This window comes from Crassostrea angulata, chromosome 5, assembly GCF_025612915.1.
Source record: "Crassostrea angulata isolate pt1a10 chromosome 5, ASM2561291v2, whole genome shotgun sequence".
NCBI lineage: Eukaryota > Metazoa > Mollusca > Bivalvia > Ostreida > Ostreidae > Magallana > Magallana angulata.
Window position 1 is genome coordinate 57,313,440 of NC_069115.1, and position 18,778 is coordinate 57,332,217.

The 18,778-nt window shown below is 33.6% G+C and overlaps 1 protein-coding gene across 3 annotated transcripts; it reads right to left on the reverse strand.

Moving 5' to 3' along the window:
- Positions 1-8,871: 8,871 nt before the first annotated feature.
- On the reverse strand, positions 8,872-17,105 carry LOC128184439 (procathepsin L-like). 3 transcript variants are annotated; one of them, XM_052853892.1, is made up of 10 exons: positions 17,020-17,105; positions 14,124-14,328; positions 13,088-13,230; positions 11,780-11,929; positions 11,440-11,472; positions 11,100-11,291; positions 10,724-10,889; positions 10,504-10,612; positions 10,050-10,161; positions 8,872-9,606 (listed from the first exon to the last, which is right to left on the reverse strand). In XM_052853892.1, exons 2-9 carry the CDS (start codon positions 14,311-14,313, stop codon positions 10,062-10,064), a joined length of 1,083 nt encoding a protein of 360 aa, XP_052709852.1. In that variant the 5' UTR covers positions 14,314-14,328; positions 17,020-17,105; the 3' UTR covers positions 8,872-9,606; positions 10,050-10,061. The 3 variants fall into 3 exon arrangements, with proteins under 3 accessions (XP_052709852.1, XP_052709853.1, XP_052709851.1); XM_052853893.1 differs by having other exon boundaries at positions 16,965-17,088; XM_052853891.1 differs by lacking the exon at positions 17,020-17,105 and adding an exon at positions 15,375-15,397.
- Between the last annotated feature and the right edge of the window lie 1,673 nt (positions 17,106-18,778).

An 18,778-nucleotide genomic window follows, 5' to 3' on the forward strand; every position in this document is an offset into this window, starting at 1 on the left:
AAAAATCGTATTATTTTCTACTGGACTTTCAGCATATCTTGACAAACTAAGCACATAGAACCATTTTAACAAGAGCTTGGACTTTGCGTAGTTGTGTTAAACAGCAATGTGACGTGGGCCTGTCTATTTTATTGTCAGCCACTCAGCCAAGGCCCTCTGAAATCAACAAGATGTGTCTGACTTTTGAGCTAAGTCTACGCAATCTGTGCAGATTTCGGTTTAAACAGCGTCATTTTTAACTTGTTTTGACGCTAGAAATAGATAGTTCGTCCGCCTGAAAGTCCAAGGTCTTGTTAAAATTGTTCTAACTATGATGAGCAACGAGGCATATACCAAAATTGTGAACTTATGGCTACAAGGTCAGAAATCAGCTGTTCAAGAATGGCTCTTGAGTATTATAGTAAATATATATATGCATTATTTCGCCTGTATTAATGAACATTTAGCAGATAAAATAAGCACCCCAGGTTAAGGGGAACTGGAGATGGGGCAGTGTATTGCATTGTTTGGATAAGCAATGAGACGTCTACCAGAATTAATATTCATGGCACCGCCGGTTCCGGTCACGTTATGGAGTAGTACACGGTAGAATAAGCTCCGCAATATTTTTTGAATTATGTTCTAATTCTGACGTTTAAGCTGGTTTTGGTGATATTTGCAAATTGTGTGTAACCTTTGCCTTGCATTAGGTCTGTTTATTGTGATCAATTGTTGTTCTACGAGGATTTTCGTAATTTTTGGATTCAAGTTTGGTTACCTGTTCGTGAGTACTCGTTCAAATGGCGGACAAACAAAAGACCGATAAAAGGACTGAGAAAAAACAACCAGAAAATCCCAAGAAAACGCCAGATAAGAAACTTGTGCAATTAAGTCTTCATAAGGTTCCGGACTCTATTAGAAATGCGTTAGTTTCAGATAAAACAGCACCGAAAAAACAGAAGAGAGTGGACAGCTCGGACAACGATTCCCCGTCGGGGGCCTCGCCAGGTGTGTCAGGTATTTCTGTCGACTTGAAATCTATTCACGATAGTCTGTCTGATATCAGTGAAAACATGGTCAAAAAGTCAGAAATGAAAGTTATGATTACTTCGATCTTAGAAGAAATGAAAAATGATATTAAAGAAGAAATTATAACGGACGTTAAAAAATCATTGCTTCAAGAAATCAAAGAAAAAACTACATTAGAGATCAAAACAGCCGTTAAAGAAGAATTTGAACAAAAAATTGAAACCAAAACAAACGAATATGAAAGCCATGTCAAAGATATTTCCGACGGTTTCAATCTCGACTTCGAAACTCTTAGGGAAAAGTTCAGCAACCAGGCACGAGAGCTGAGAAGCATGATGGACAATCTGAAATACATTCAACATACATCAGAAAATGCACTAACTTTAGCTAACCAAAATCAACAATACTCACAAAAAAATAATATCAAATTTCTGAAATGGGAAGAAAAGCAGACCGAAAACCTGCGAGATGACTTATGTCACATACTGAAATCAACCATCAACATAGATCTCGCACCTGCCGACGTCATTGCGATTCATAGGGTCCCAGGAGGTGCCAGGGACGGTCCAAGGCCAGTGATAGCGAAATTCCGCGACACGGAAACAAAGGTCAAGGTGATAAAGAACCGTTCGCAGGACAAGCTCAAAAAACATTTTATAATGTTTGATCATTTAACCCCGATGAACGCTAAGCTTATGCGCGACCTCAAAGACGACCCCAGGATCCACTCAGCATGGCACTTCAATGGTAAAGTGTTCGCTCTCGATAATGACGGCAAGAGACATAAATTCGACATCCTAGATAATGTCAGTGAGAAACTTAAGCACCGGCGCTAACCATGCTAACTTTTCAGTTTTGAACGCGGAGTAACTGTAAGGTTTTGACCTCGGGATCGGGATTCAACGATTGACATTCGGGTTCAATGTTTTGTGTTGTTTGTTTACATGCGTGGAAGTTATGTGAGTGAGAGAGAGAGTGTTCGTCCTTTACAATTAAATTACGTGTTTTTTGGATGCATCTAGTATTGGTAAGTGGCTGCGTAGATTGTTTTCAATATTTTGATCATTGCACTTTAGTTTATATTTTTCTGTTCACCTTTGATAATGGTTGACTCAATTAAAATAGCTACCGTTAACTGTCAAGGGATGGCTACAGTATCAAAACGCCAAGATGTTCTAAATTTCTATAAATCAAAAGGTTATTCTATTATATGTTTTCAAGATACACACTTTATTCCCGAAATTGAAGCACTTGTTGAAGCAGTGTGGGGTTACAGATGTTTTTTTTAATTCATATAGATCAAATGCAAGAGGTGTCTCTATTTTTTTTAACAACAACTTTGAATATAAAGTTCATGAAATAAAAAGAGATGAAGGGGGAAACTTAATTGCATTGGATCTAACTATAGAAGACAATAGGGTTACTCTTATGAACATTTATGGTCCGAACACGGATAGTCCTGAGTTTTATGAGTATGTACGTGAAACATTTTTAGAATTAGATAACGATTATTATATACTTGCGGGAGATTTTAATCTTGCACTGAATCCTGTTATGGATACAATGAATTACAAGTCAGTTAATAACCCAAAAGCAAGGGAAAAAATATTAGAAGTTATGGATGACTTACATCTGCTGGATTATTTTAGAATTTTAAACCCTGATAAAAGGGCATATACTTGGCGTAAAAAAAACCCCTTAAAACAAGGGCGTTTAGACTATATTTTGATATCTGAAAGTCTATCAAATTCTGTGGAATCTTACTCAATTAAACCTGGTTATAGATCAGACCACTCCATTGTTACTACAGAATTGAAATTCAATACCTTTAAAAGGGGGCGTGGATTGTGGAAATTTAACAACAGTCTACTTTCAGACATGAATTATGTACAAAAGGTAAAAGAAACAATACAAGACATTTGCAAACAATATCTGGTAAGAGACACAGAGGATATAGATGATAGTTCATTTCTAGATGTTCTACTCATGGAAATTAGAGGTATTACTATTTCATATTCCACTTTTAAGAAAAAGGAAAGAGAAAATAAAGAAAAGTCATTACTCGAAGAAATAGATAAATTAGAGTCTGAGGAAAATATTAATTTACATGCAGTTGAAGAAAAGAGATTATTACTAGAAAACATTAGGAAAGAAAAGATGATAGGGCATATGATCAGAGGTAAAGCTAGATGGGTTGAGGAAGGAGAAAAGCCTACCAGATATTTTTGTAACTTGGAAAATCGTAATTATATTAATAAAACTATCAAAAAATTAGAATTAGAAGGAAGTGGTATGATCTATGACCAGGCAGAAATTCTTAATGAAGTTAAAACTTTTTACAAAAATCTCTATGCAAAAAGAGATTCTGAACTATTGGACCTAGACCTCGAAGATATTATTCAAATTCATATTCCAAAATTAGATACATGTCTCTCAGAATCATTGGACAGAAATATATCTGAAAACGAAATTTATGAAGTCTTAAAAAACATGAAAAACAATAAATCCCCAGGTAGCGATGGATATACTGTCGAGTTTTTTAAATTCTTTTGGGTTGACCTAAAGGAATTTATTCTGAAGTCAATAAATTGTATTTTCTCCAAAAAGGAACTTCCTATTTCTCAACGTTTGGGAATTATATCATGTTTGCCGAAGGGAGATAAACCTAGACAATTTTTAAAAAACTGGCGACCGATTACACTTTTGAATGTTATATATAAACTTATTTCAGGTTGTCTTAGTTCGAGAATTAAATCTACTTTAGATTATCTTATTTCTGACACTCAGTCAGGCTTTATCAAAGGAAGATACATTGGAGAAAATACCAGATTTATATATGACTTAATGCATTTTACTGAAGTTAAGAAAATACCAGGACTATTAGTGTTAATAGATTTTGAAAAAGCCTTCGATTCGATTTCTTGGTCTTTTATTTACAAAGTCTTAAAGTTTTTCGGATTTGGTGAATACATTATACAATGGGTTAAGATTCTTAACACTAATTTCAAGGCAGCTGTTTTACAAAGTGGTTTTTTATCAGACCAACTTTGTGTTGAGAGAGGATGTAGGCAAGGAGACCCTGTTGCACCTTATTTATTTCTTCTTTGTGCTGAGATTCTATCAGCCTTGATAAAGGAAAATAATGATATTAAGGGCATTCTGATACATGGTAAGGAACACAAAATAAGTCAATATGCTGATGATACATCTTTAATTCTTGATGGCTCACCAAATTCACTATTTACAGCTTTTGATACTTTAGAATTTTTTTCAAAACTATCTGGGTTGAAAGTAAATAGCTCTAAAACAAAAATAATTTGGATAGGATCAAAAAAATTTTCAAATCAGGTGTTTCATCACTCTAGATGGAAACTTGATTGGGGTTCAACAACATTTAACTTATTGGGTATCTGTTTTTCTGTTGATTTAGAACAAATTACTGACCTAAACTACTCTTTGCAGATTCCTAAAATAAAAAGTATGATACAACATTGGAATAGAAGAATTCTAACTCCAATTGGTCGTGTGACTGTAGTAAAGTCCTTAATCATTCCAAAAATCAACCACTTATTTATATCATTGCCGACACCCAGAAGGGAGACAATTTTATCTCTCAATAAAGACATTTTTGAATTTGTTTGGAATGCAAAGTGTGACAAAATAAAGCGTTCAGTTATAACTCAAGACTATCAACAAGGAGGGTTAAAAATGTTAGAAATGAACAAATTTATTATGTCATTGAAATGCTCATGGTTGAAAAGATTGATTAAAGGTAAAAAATCATGGATAGATATTTTTGAAGCTATTAATGGTGTACAAATTGTTAACAAATTACTTGATTTTGGTGATGCATTCATATCAGAATGTGTAATTCCAAAAAATAATGTTTTTTGGCAAGACGTTTTCAATTCTTTTCTCTGTGTTATAAAATCTTTTAATGGGAGTTTCGTCAAAGAAAACCTCCCTAGTATTCCTGTTTGGTATAACACAAACATTAAAGTGGGTATGAAAACACTATTTATAAAAAGCTGGTATGAAAAGGGTGTCAAAATAATCAGTGATTTTCTTGATGTGGATGGAAATCTTTTACCACATGATATTTTTCAACATAGATTCAATATGAATGTCTGCATTATGCAGTATAACAGTGTAGTAAGTGCCATATCAAGATATCTTAAATCTTTTCTTACAAAAAATTCATACCAAGGGTTTATTACTCCATACATTCCAATATATTATAAATCTTTGTTGTTGTATAATAAATGTACTAATGTAGTGTATAGACAATTAAACTCTTGTAATGTAATTCCTACTTCCATATCCAAGTGGGAATCAGAGTTAGTTCAATATGGAGCCAAAATATGTGTTAATGATGCTTTTAATGTATGCTTTAAAACAACCAAAGACACTCAGCTACAATGGTTACAATTTAGATTACTTCATAGAATTCTACCTGTGAATCATTACTTAAAAAAAATTAAGGTGGTGTCCTCTGACTGTTGCTCATTTTGTAAACATGAAGTTGAGACAATTCAGCATGTCTTCATAAACTGTGAAATAGTATCCACAATATGGAGCAACCTAAGCTTGCATATTTACCATGCAACTTCCTTAAGACTTGGTTTTAATGTAGTTAATATTTTGTTTGGTGAACTTCCAATGTCTAAAAACAACAAAGTTATTAATTTAATTATTCTATGTTCGAAACAATATTTGTTTACTTGTTTAAAAAAAGGCAAACTGCCATGCCTTTCTGGACTTTTATCTTATTTATTTAACAAATACAAGGTTGAAAAATATATAGCTTGTAAAAATTTTGAAATGCAAAAATTTGTCAATACCTGGCAACCCTGGTATTCTATCTTTGACACTATGATTCAATCTTAGTCATGTTATTTGGCTTAACTAACACTTTGTTCATTAATTACCAATTTATGTGCTTTCATCCGTTCTAATATTCTTACTCTTTATATTTACCATATGATTTTTTTGTTTTTGTTTTTGTTTTTTTTTTTTGGTTTAATTCTTTTGGTATTTTTTCAATTTAAGCAGCCTCTACCAATTAGATTGAGTGTGAGAGAGTGAGCATGCGTGAAAGAATATTTAAAAAACTGTATTGAATTTATTTATTATGTTTCTTGAGAGTAAAATAAAAAAAAAAAAAAAAAAAAAAAAAAAAAAAAAAAAAATATTCATGGCACCATTTTCAGAGGAACTGGTGTAAGGATGGAGGTCTATTGGTCGCATAGAGAACAAAGAACAGCTCTTTTAAATTTTTGTTCGCAAACTAAACATTATCATATGTGCCTTAGATGAATTTAACAAAGAAGAATCTTGTAGATTTTTAAAGTTAATTTTGCTGAGTTGGGAGGAAAGGTAATCGATCGATCATAGTGAATGTTTATTCTTTAAAAAATCGTCTTGCCTAAATAGACATCAAACAGAAAAACTAAGTGCATCATAATCATAACCAACAAGACCTTAATGAAATAATAGTGAAATCATCGGCATCACTACTGGGTTTGTGGCTCAGATGTTTGGAAGGATCTATTGGTTTTATTGTGAATACGAAGTTTATTGAAAATTAGTTTGCATAAGAAACTGAATAAATGTTTAGGCAAAGCGAGGGGATCAACTAAATTCTGAAATTCATAACGCGTTGATAAAAGGTTTCGGTTTTAGGGAGTGGCTTTACTGGTTATAAATGTAAGGGAAATCTTGTCAATTCATATGTTTTCTAGGACAATTTGATTAATATTTAAAAACTGATTTAAAAAGCTTCTTTAAATTTACTTTATGAAATTACCAAAAATATGTCTCAGACCCCCCCCCCCCCCCCTGGAATTTTTTTATGGAGCCCCGCATGATATTTAGCAAGAAAATGCATAGTTCTAAACTGTAAATGGCGTAAAATACAGACGTTTCATTGTGTTCTCTGTTCTCGATCAAATTCAGTCAGGTGATGTTTGTCTCAGAATCACCTGACTGAATCACGTTTTGTGTTAATGAATTCTACACCATTGTATTCTGCATCGTACGATTCGTTTATTGCACAGTAGATGTAATGGGACAGGTTTCTCGGTTAACAGTTTTATATAATTATGAAAAAGTCTCGCGTTTCTTCATTTATTTTTAACATTTGATAAAAAAAAAGTTGTTCCGTATTTGTTAGATCGCATTTTTTTGGCGATACATTAACCTTAAGGATATGGCTTTTTTCTTATCAGTTTGGATTTAAATCCTCAACGCTACATGGAAATGCATGTGTATCCATTTTTATGTCTATCTTGTTGTTAACTCATTGATATGATTATTCCTGATAGTAAACATGTACTACTTGATAAACATCGACTTGACACTTCTTTAGAAACGCATATACTTATATTATTATCTATCCTGTGTAGAGAATGCAAAATTAATATGCTTCGATTACTACTTATTAAGGATATTTTCTTTCGTTTTATTTCCAATATTTTCAACAAACAAACAAAGATGTTAAGTTTCAGAACAATACCAGTTGCGGGCTTTTGTAGCCATCAAGGTGGAATAAACACATCATCAAAAAATGGCTAACATCTGATCGATACTACATTTGTATCAATGGAAACAAGCCACTTACTCCATAGCCGAGTGGATCAAGTGTTGGGATAGTGATCCTTACATTCCGAGTTCGAGTTTTTGATGTTACTTTCTGAACTGGATTTTTTTTTTAGATATTTATTTGTTATCCCAAAACTGCAAATTTTTCGATTATTTAACATATGTACAGTTTATTTATCATCATATCCTTTTTAATGTTATAATTCAATTTCAATTATTGTGACTTCTTTTAGGTTGGTTATTCCACCTTAAACAAACATAATCCACGTTTCCATTTTTGTGATGTCCTGTCCGATCCTTGAAGAAAATTTATCTTGAACTTTCCTTTTCTCCAAGGACGAACCCATTCAATTTCACTTTAAAAATTGCGATTTTTTTTATTTGACTTACTAATATAATGGGGGTTGGTCCGAAATATCTGACGTTTTCCTTGCTTTTTTAAACGATTTTGATATTTTACTTGACAGGAAACATCAGAACCGGCGCCTACATAGAAATTTCCCGCCTCAATCTGGAGGCGATATTCACAATTTTCAAAGCGAAAATCAATTTTTGGAGGTTTTGGGGATTCACTACTACAGGAAATCTCGATTTGTTGGTGTCCAGAGAGCATTATATGCGTGTACTGTATATTGCCGAAGAATGTAAGAGGCATTCCGATATTGTACAACCATACCGATATTAAATCGTCTAATTGTTAAAAGGAGTTACGGTTAGTAAGATGGTAGTACCTTTCATTAAAGTGAAGATGTTTCGATCATGGAGAAAAGGATGGCTCAAGATGAAATTTTCTTTCGGGATAAGACTGGTCGCACCAAAATGGAAACGTGGCTTATGTTTGTTTAATGGTTTTCCTGGCATGTAAAATACCAAAAATTGTTTAAAAAAACAGGAAAACGTCAGACTATCGGACTACATGGGGGTAGGTGACATTTCCGTATTGTGATGTACAGCCTCTTTCAAACAAATCCAGCAATTCTTTAAAATTTGTTTTCACATTAATATTCTTCATATCTAACAAAACGGTCAAAGCAGCTGTTCTTCAAGTCTTCACCCATCGGAGCATTTACAATGTTTAACTTTCCAAAAGTTTTTAAAATGTATTGTCAAACATTGTACAATTTGATAATTTTAGAAATGCTCATAATACTTTGAATATCATGTTCTTTTACGTATAATCCATATTTAATATCTTATCCATTACGTCATCGTGTTATAATAATATAAAACAAATTTGTTTCACTCCGGCATAAGAACTCAAAGTAGTATCAAAATTTTATTGTAAAATTCGTCTCCAAAAAATGTATTCTTAAGCAAATTGTCCAAAATAATAATGCACCTAGCAAATTCTGTAAGTTAAAAACAGCTGTGAGAATCATAATATTATGAAAGAAAAACAATACAATCAGACAAACTATGTACACACAAAACACAGCAGATCTAATTACAGATTTAACAAGTTCCTCTAATCCAAAGCAACTTCACAAAACAAGGTCCATCCATACTTACTACAGCTAACCTGATTTCTTAACTTTTGTGTGAGCAGAATGACAAAAATATAGTTAACTCTCTTGGAAAATACTGAACACTAAAATATCACTAATTAAATCATTGTTTTTTTGCCCTAACTATCTTCATTCAAATCAATACAACAAAAGGTCATGTTGCACCGGACAACCTTTCATTCCTTAAACATTCACTTCATCGTTTCTTTCTCTCTCATTTGCTCAAACATAAAATATAATGAAGATTGCATATGTTCACAACATAAGACAAAAAGAACTTGTCCAATCAAATGCAATAGTTTTCATCACAGTTAATATGTATTATACATGTATATTTAGATGAAACTTATGCATATGTTTCAGAGTAAGGTTTGTTACAGAATAAAAATTTTAATGTCTGTTATTTATCTGGAAAAGTTTCTTCGGTTCCTCTGAGAGCTTTTGATTTTTGTGTTTCATTCTTCCTCGGGAATGTTTTTCGTTTCAAAAAATTCTGAAAAAGTAAAAAAAAGATGATATAATCAGCAAAAAAAAAAAACCCCTGTAATTTTCTATTTGTTTTGCAAAACCTGCTTCTTATCAGACGTACGCTACATGAATGAACTCAAGTACCTAATACTGATTAGTCAAAATGACATGTGACAATTATGAAACTGTACATCCTCTATTCAAGTGGCAGACTGATGACATCAAACACTTGGTAGTATTTCCTGATGTGGGCTTTAGTGGTTTGCTTACATATTGTTTTAAAGTGATATGTATGTAGTCTTTGTTCTGTCTACTTTATCAGTATCATGGAGGTGTCTACACTACAACCTAAGTGCATACAAGTCTTTTCACTGGAACTTGACAGTATAAGATACTACTAACAGTTCTAGTTCCCTACACCAGAGGGTAGCTGGCCTGGGTAACTTTACAGTATAAGACAATACTTACAGTTCTAGTTCTCTACACCAGAGGGTAGCTGGCCTGGGTAGCGATTCCACACTGGTTCTTCTTGTTGCGGGACATTTTGACATATCCATCCTCTCCCCACTCGGCACCCCAGCTACAACATCAAGTCACAGTTTGTTTATACAACTTCAAGATACAGTCAGTCAACTTGAACATGTACAGTAAAACATGTTTATAGAGAAAAGCCAGGGAGAAGCTTTATTCATTATCATTAACCTTATATCATTTATTTAGTGGCATTTTCTTATATCCTATTAATTCTATAGAAGTTTGAGATACAGTCAGTGAACATCAAAATGCATTAGGTCCATTTAAAAAATGAGAAATACAGGTTTCTATTCCAATTGTTAAAAATGTGGAATGGATTGACTATGTTACAAATTAATAAAGTGAAGACCTCTAGTAAGTGACTAGTTAGTTTCAAAGAGACTCTCACCTGTTCTTGACAATCCAGTAATCTTGTCCCTGGTCATCGGTTCCATATCCAACACACAACACACCATGGTCCAGCTGCTCAGAGCTGCATTCTGGTTCATCGTACACACCTAAGACCAAATCAAAAAGAATATTTTGAATTTCAACTCATGACAGGGAAATTTGGTTCTTTATCAATCACCTGGAACTTAGTAATGTTCCAATATCAAAGACTGGCGTACCTCCAGCGTAGGACTGGAATGAGGAGTGGCTGGCATCGATCGCCACGGACACAGGGCCGACCTCTGACACGGCCTTCTTCAGGGCTGACTCACTTCCGCTCTCTACATCAACGCAGCCAGTGTCAGTCGCAGCAACTTTGGATTTGTCAAATTTACAGGTTCTTTGCTACAACACATGATATTTCCAATATGGTCAAGTCTTCAATCATATCTTCGTATGCGAAAATGTCAATACTTGAATTCAACTTGATATACATATGCTGGTTGTTTGATAAGTACTTGCACCAGGAAACTTTACTTCAGCTTCTAAAAATATAATGTTATCTATCAACAGGCTTAAATTAGGTATTTAAGGTACTAAGCAGTATCTTTTTACCTTGGGTTTGTATGGGTAATCCTCTTCACTCTCTAGACCTCCCACAGACTTGATGTATTTGAATGCATTGTCCATAAGACCACCATTACAACCTTCATTGCCGAATGATTGGGAACAATCCACAAGCTGCGACTCGCTGAGGGAAACTAGTTTACCGGTTTTACGGAAGTGTTGACCCTCAAGGGCACCAGTCTACAAATATTCAAATAAGAAATTAATGCATCAAACAAAGTAGTCAGTAAGAAAATATGATTGACAACTTATCAGAAAATTAGACATGAAAGTAGCATGATAATGATTGTGAAGATGACAGAGCTTAGATGTGGATTATGTAACTTACTGTGCTGAAGGACCAACAGGAACCGCACTGACCCTGTCAAAAAGGAGGAAAATATCCATCAGAATTCAAAGTATTACAAACATTCCAAGGTAATATAAATACAAAACCAGCAAGTGGTGTGCAATGTGCATGTCTAACTTGTAGGGAGGAGAACAGGTGTCTAAAACTTTGACAATTCAAAACAACAATTCAAAACAACATGACAGCTTTTGTCTAACAGTGCTTGATTTTTGGTAATTCCAAATTGGGAATTTTACTTTCACTTCATATTACAATGCGAATAATTGCATCATCCTCTTTGCATTTACAGGTGACAATGGCCATGGGTTTTTTTATTTACCTGGTTTTTGACATCAGTAACATATCCCTTTTTCCTCCAGTCTACAGAGTCAGGTTCCACCAAGTTGTTGGCAGCAAGGTAGCTTGAACATCCTCCATCTTTTAAAGAGGTCTTCTTCAGGCCATTGTATTTCACAAACTCCTCATGTTTCTACAAGCAAAATGTCATATTTACGTCCAGTGCACACACTGATAAATGTCGAGCGTATTGTTACCTATTGTTACTTAAACTGTTGTTTTTGTACATCTTGTAATATGTAATTCTTCTGATGTTCACTGTCAAAAACGTATCAAAACTTATTCAATAAAAGAGTTGCTTTCGACAAAAGCTAACTTTACATTTAAAAAAAAAAATAAAAATTTCTGACACTCTTTTGGAAATTGAACTTAAAACAAAGTATGATGAATACTATACAGAAAGATGGAAGATAGAGTGACAAAAACTACCATATACATTAAATGACATGGCTGCAGGCATTGGGATTAAAATGTTGCTATAATAAAACAAATTTGGAATTCCTAAAACAATGAACAAACATTTTGCTAACCAATGTGATAATAATTAGGTTCAAAAGGGTACTTGCCCCATTACAAGTTAAGGAAATATTTACAAAAGTGATGCTAAATACAAGGATGTGAGAATCATTTTTCTCACAAATAAGGAAACAACTACACATTTCTCCCCTCTTATCTAAATTTTTATCAGTTAATGCAGTGTATGCTTAAAAATCTTCACTTATCTTTTAATTCAAACAACTATCTTTTTCAAGTAGAAATGTTAAGGTAGAAAGGTAAAGTAGAAATAAAATCTACAAGAGCGACACGGCGAGGTGGTACTATCAGATACATGTAATAAAACCTGTTGTGTTAAATCTGTAACATGCTGCACCAGTAACTTTTGGCTCATTACTTATTCTTTGCCAGTGACTAAATATCATATGACAATATACAAACAGGTCACCAGACACAGTCTTGTGATCAATAATCTATAAAACTTTAACAAAGGCACTGCACCTTGCTTGAGGAGGTAATTAGGTAGAGTATTCTATCATAGTATTATACAAATATGCCTTATATGGGAATAAAAAACAAAACTGATATTAAAGAAATCTTTAAGGTTCTTGAAGAATGCAGCTTCCTGAAAATCACCAATCTTCTATCCAAACAAACAATCCGAAAAAGAAATCTTAGTTACAAACCCTCCAATCATTTATATAAATTATCAACCTTTATTTCATCCTACAAAACTTTCATATCTAGCTTCTAGAGAATTGCGATAAGCTTTTACTCTTTAGGCTGCGTCCCTTACCAGATCAGAGAACTGGTTCACTCCCAGGTAGTAGGATTTCTTGCCCAGGTGGTACAGTTTGTTGTGTTCCTCAATCTTCTGGACGTTCTCTCTGAAAATCTCAAAGCGACGGCTTTCCTCTTCCAATGCATCGTAAGTTTTATCTAATGAAACAAATTCAAAAATTCAACAGGAGACAGAATATCAGCCATAATCTGGTTTCACTACAATGTATTTTAATGTATTTTATAATACCCTTTCAAGCAATATTAAAACTAATGAATTTCTAATGAAGTAGATTACATATCACAGTAATTTTATTTTTACTTTTTACCAAGTAGTTTTAGATTCAAATACCACGGCACATGTTAAAATTTTTAATTTGAATTAATAAACAAATATGGCAGGGGAGCAGTTTTGTTATTTAGATGATTTTATGTTCAAGAACATCTTGCTGTAGATAAATGCAAGTTATAACTACCGGTAACTCTGCAGTGTACATGTACTATGTGTGCTGTTTACTGGAGCCAAAGGAAATAAATGGCACCCGCTAGACAACAAGTTTGTCAAAGAGCACTCAGATGTCTGAGCACAGTACAAGCAATTAATGAAATCAAACATGTTAAAAATAAACTTTTTAAAATTTATTATGAAGTAGAATGTACCATGCATCCAATTACAATGGAATACCAGCAATATAACATTCTGAATCTACTAAGGGTGAACAATTAAACAACCTGTTGTTGCTTTAAGCTTGTATGGGAACCAATGATTTCATTCTGTCCACTTATACTTTAAGAGGTTGGTTGATCTCATTGATAAAATTCCCCAATTATTTTTATATTTAAGCCACTACATGTGTTTAAGGTCAAGTACAAATGAAAACTAAAAAAAATCATATCAATAGAGCACACTATTTGGTTGAAATCATAACAAGGCTTATAGACAGGTTACATAAAATAAAAAAATATTCTATCAGTTCTATGAGGAACTTCTACAAAAGATATTTACTCTGATAAAGCAACAACAGAAACAAGCAAATGAAATAAATAAATACCGTGTAGGATTTTGAATTCCTTCCAGGCTTGTTCATATGGCTGGTAGTTGATCCCTGCCTTGGCCTTCAGGATATGTAACTGTTCTGGGTGTTTCTGTGCAGCCTCCAGATCAAACCACTGGACGTTTCCCGTCTGAACGGTGGCTCCCCTAGCCACAGCTAGTACACTCACTAACCATAAAGCGTTCATCTTCTAGTCCAAGTCCTACAAAGATTTTAATGGAGTCAAATTTTTACTTCTGATTCAGTGCGGTGCAGTTCAAGTCTGAACAATTTTTTGAAAACTAGTTATCAGAATAAATTACTCACATCCTTTTTACCTGTATCATGGGATAAAGAGGAAGTAAAACGAAACTGAAACCCAATTTTCCTAAAATCATTCCATTAACATTTTTACATCACTTACTGTAACTAGAGAATTGATTTTTCAATTTTGAACAGATTACATTAACCAACGCTTTGTGTCTGCTAAAAAATAAACCAATGAAAAACTAGCAATCCTAGTCTGCGCAATAACTAATGAAATCTTTGCCTCTGGTCTAGGATGCATAAAAATAACCTACTGCTCTTGCAATATGAAAATTTATTTGGTATAAACAAAACCACATAAAAAAATCTTGTAAATTATTTACATTTTATCCTTACTTCCAGCTAAACAGATTTTTCATCAAAAAAATCTCCCAGTTCTTGTCAGGTGCAACATTGTGTGACGGTCCAACCAGGCTTGTCTCTAAGACCCAGGAGGCGGGGAATTCCCCCGCCGAAAGTGACGTAATTACCCCGCTATTATTGCATTTCAAACACAATCTAGCTATAAGCTAGACCTTCAGATCCCCTTCTACTTTTTTATTTCTCCCATCTACTTCAATTTTTAGAGACAACCCTGGGTCCAACATAAGAACATGCTTTGATACACTGTTACAGGGTAGCATTGCGTATTATATATTACCTACATAAAATATCTCAATATCTTACTGTCCTCCAACTTTCATTCAAACTTAGTCTTACAGATTTTTTTTTCCACAAAAGGAATCTTAGTCCTACATTACTGAATATCAAGCATCAGATGGATGCTTTAAAAATATGTAAAACGGTATGTAACACTTTTTTCTGTTATCTAAATACTTATTTGAATTCTTAATTCCTAATTAATACAAAAACTGTTATTCATATCCAATATAATGCTGCAATAAACTCGAATTTATCACTAAATCTATTAATCATTAAACGTTAAACTATTTTAGTCTTTACCTGGGTCCTCTGTGTCTATCAAGAAAATGACTAGTTTACTTGGGGAATCCCCTATTTATAAGAAAAGCAGATTGCTTGTGACTGCCCATGTGACTACATTTATGATTTGTCACGCTCCAGTGCTCAGGTGACCTGGTACTAGAGTCAACACGCTCCTCTGAACTCTTGTCATGAGCAATGCTCACACACTTGAACAACTTGTATCAGCCTGTCCCCGATTAGCAGAAACATGATAAGCTAAACCAAGGACTTGGTCTCATTCATGCACTTGCATAATAATACGCAATAAGGATATATCCAAATACTTCATGTTTTGTGTTTTGGTTTCCTCTCTCTCTCTCTTTCCTCTAATTTCCCTACCTATAAGTTATCAATATCATAAAATAATCAAATAACCATATTCGGAACATATAATAAGTGCATACTTTATTAATTTTCGAATTAAATCAAATTACCAGGTACTATTAACTGTGGTAATAAGATATTGTGCAGATCTTGAAACATTTTTAGTAAATCTGAAAAATGTTAGCTTATATAGTTATATTTATCAGGAACAAGTAATTTCACTTTTATAATGTTTATATATAAGATGTTAAAAAATCAAACCATTGGTTAACAGTCAGTATGTATACTATATGACACAGATAAATCAGAATCCATTTGTGAAGGGCCTTTGTCATCTGAGTAAGATCTGCACACTTGAACAGAATGTTGAATTTACACTTAACTTTTGGGGTTTTCCTTATGAGACCTCATTATTCCCTTTCTACATGTACGTACTTATTGCATTCAAAGATTTGCTCCTAACATAACCACCTTCCTTTGGAATACACGATGCCGTAGATTTAATGCAGCATATTTTAAGTTTACATTGACTGGCACAACTAGTCAAACAAATATGTAGCATAATTCTCATCAATCTTATGTACAGTCTGTAGCAATGTACAGGAACTGACCAGGGATCTAGTTTAATTAGATTGAATACTCATTGAATTTAATGAAGTTGTGTAATGTTACATCATTTTTTCACAAATTAGTTCTAAGCTGTAAACAAAATGAAACAAGTTCTAAGCAGAAATAACAGTGGTCAAGAAATAACAATGGTCATGGGTCACTGATCGACATTCACAAATTCAGGACAACAAAGAAGTCATCTGATTGAGTTGCATAATTTTTTTTATTATACAATTTCCCGACTTTTTCCCATGGAACAAAATATTAGGAGATTTAGTACACAAACACCTTTGTTTATAAGTGAAGTTTTCATGGACAAAAAGTAGTGTTAACGCAACATATCCACGGTATGAATTTTCAGACAAAGATTATCATGATTTAATTTATAAAATCAAATTGTGAAAAAAGAATTCTTTAGAAAGAATTTTTTTCTACAAGTATCTATAAAGTTGAAATTTTGGTATCTGCGAAATACGTTAAATATGGAATCTACCAGACACAAGTCATATGATCTGATGACCCTTCAGTCAACAGGCGCATTGTTACTAAACAGGAGGTGTTCATCAACTGGAACATATCAGATTTCTGTTTACAGATCAATAAAAATAAATTTGTTTATGATACAGAAGTTCTTACTTTGATAAACTGTATATTTGCCGAGGATCGCTGGAGTAATCTAAACTGTTCTCACCTGTTATCGCAGATATGTCTGAGTTTGTTGTTTCCGTTGTTTTCCTTTTGTAATAGTCATGTGAGAGTCAGTCACGTGATAAAACTAAAATTAAAACCACGTCGTGACGGGAAACCCGGTTGGAAGTTTTTTTTGTTTGGGGGGGGGGGGGGGGGGGGCAAAGTTTTAGGGGTCTCACATTTCCATTCTTAATCAGGTTTCAGTTGTGGTTGACTTAACCATTTTTTGGCTTGAACTTTTTGCTTAAGTTTTGTTAACGTTGAAAGTCTGTTACGATTTAATGTCTCGCAAAAATTAATACCGGGCGGTAACGTTATGCTTTATAAGACTTAATTAAAGCTTTCTGAAGTTTTTAATTTGAAATGAATGAACAAGGGAAAATATAAAATTCATATAACAATAAATCGATGTCAAACATAGGATCTGATCATGTTATATTCTTTTGGTACGTAAAAATAATTGAAAGTACTATAGATCTTGAATTATTGCGCAGAAAACTAGTCATCCCCGGATTATGCGTATGCAAGCTAGATGGCTCGTGTGAAAAAAAAAATCACGGACCTCTAAGGTGAATCCAGGGAAAACTGTAATGGAACTGAAATGTGATTTTGCTATTCTTGATCAAGATATGTACTTTTTTAATGCTTAAAATAGTAATAAGTATGATGTCAAAAAATTAGTGCCTTGGAACACTTTGCCAGTCAATGTGTTTTAGAAGGCATATTATAATACTGATTTACAAATTCTGCATTTTTTCTTTACCATTTTTAAAATGAATATTGTAAAAATATCACTAACTAGTTTCGATTCACAGATCAAACCTAAAGTTTACAGGATGTTAAACAAGTTTTTTTTTAAACTCAAGATTCTTTTTATGAATGGAATGATTTCTGGATTTTTTTTTCAAATAAATGCAAATCTATCGATTCTTATGCTAACAGGAGTAGCAAAAAGGCTTATTTTACGGTTTCGTATTACTCTTCAAATCGTTAATTAATATTCAGGAGCTTACGCTAATTTCATTTGTCAAGTGGTCATGCATAACCTTTGTCAATGACAGCTATAGGTATGTGTGTGACCTGTCCAATTCTTTTTAAGGAGAATCATCCCACGCATGACGTGTAATGATACAGATAATATGTAACTCCCCGTGGCTGTTGTCTACAATCGTTGTATATAATTGATAAGATATGAAATCCTGTCCAAGTGTCAGCTTGATATACATAAGGATGTAGTTAACATGTAATACCAAACTCTGATGCTGAAGTTAGAGCTATCGGAGACAAGTTAGAAATCGAAGCGGAACTAAGATTTTATTTTTATTTCCTAAATTGTTGTAACGGGAGGGATAGGTCCATACCGAACAGTTCCAGGGGCAAAGATCAAAACATTAATCGAGCTCAGCACGTTTGACCTAAGCCATTCTTATTTCATCCATTTAATTTGTTAAAAAGGAAACTAGGATATAATTAAAGAATTTGTCAAACTTTAATTGTCAAAGATATCTTCATTTTGTGCACTTTGTTCTTGCAGATATATCCTGAACTCTCTGTAGAAATGTTTTTGTTAAAAAAGTGGCATCTTAGGTGGAAAATTAAGAATGAAGAGGTAATGCACGACCAAAATTACGTGTGTAATATTTCGACTTCAAATACTGTCGACATCTGTTCAACAGAGCGAGCGCTCGCGATCGCTCGCCAAAATTTGTGTTGCGGGTATAGGGAATTTTGGCGAGCGCTCGCGAGCGCTTGCTCTGTTG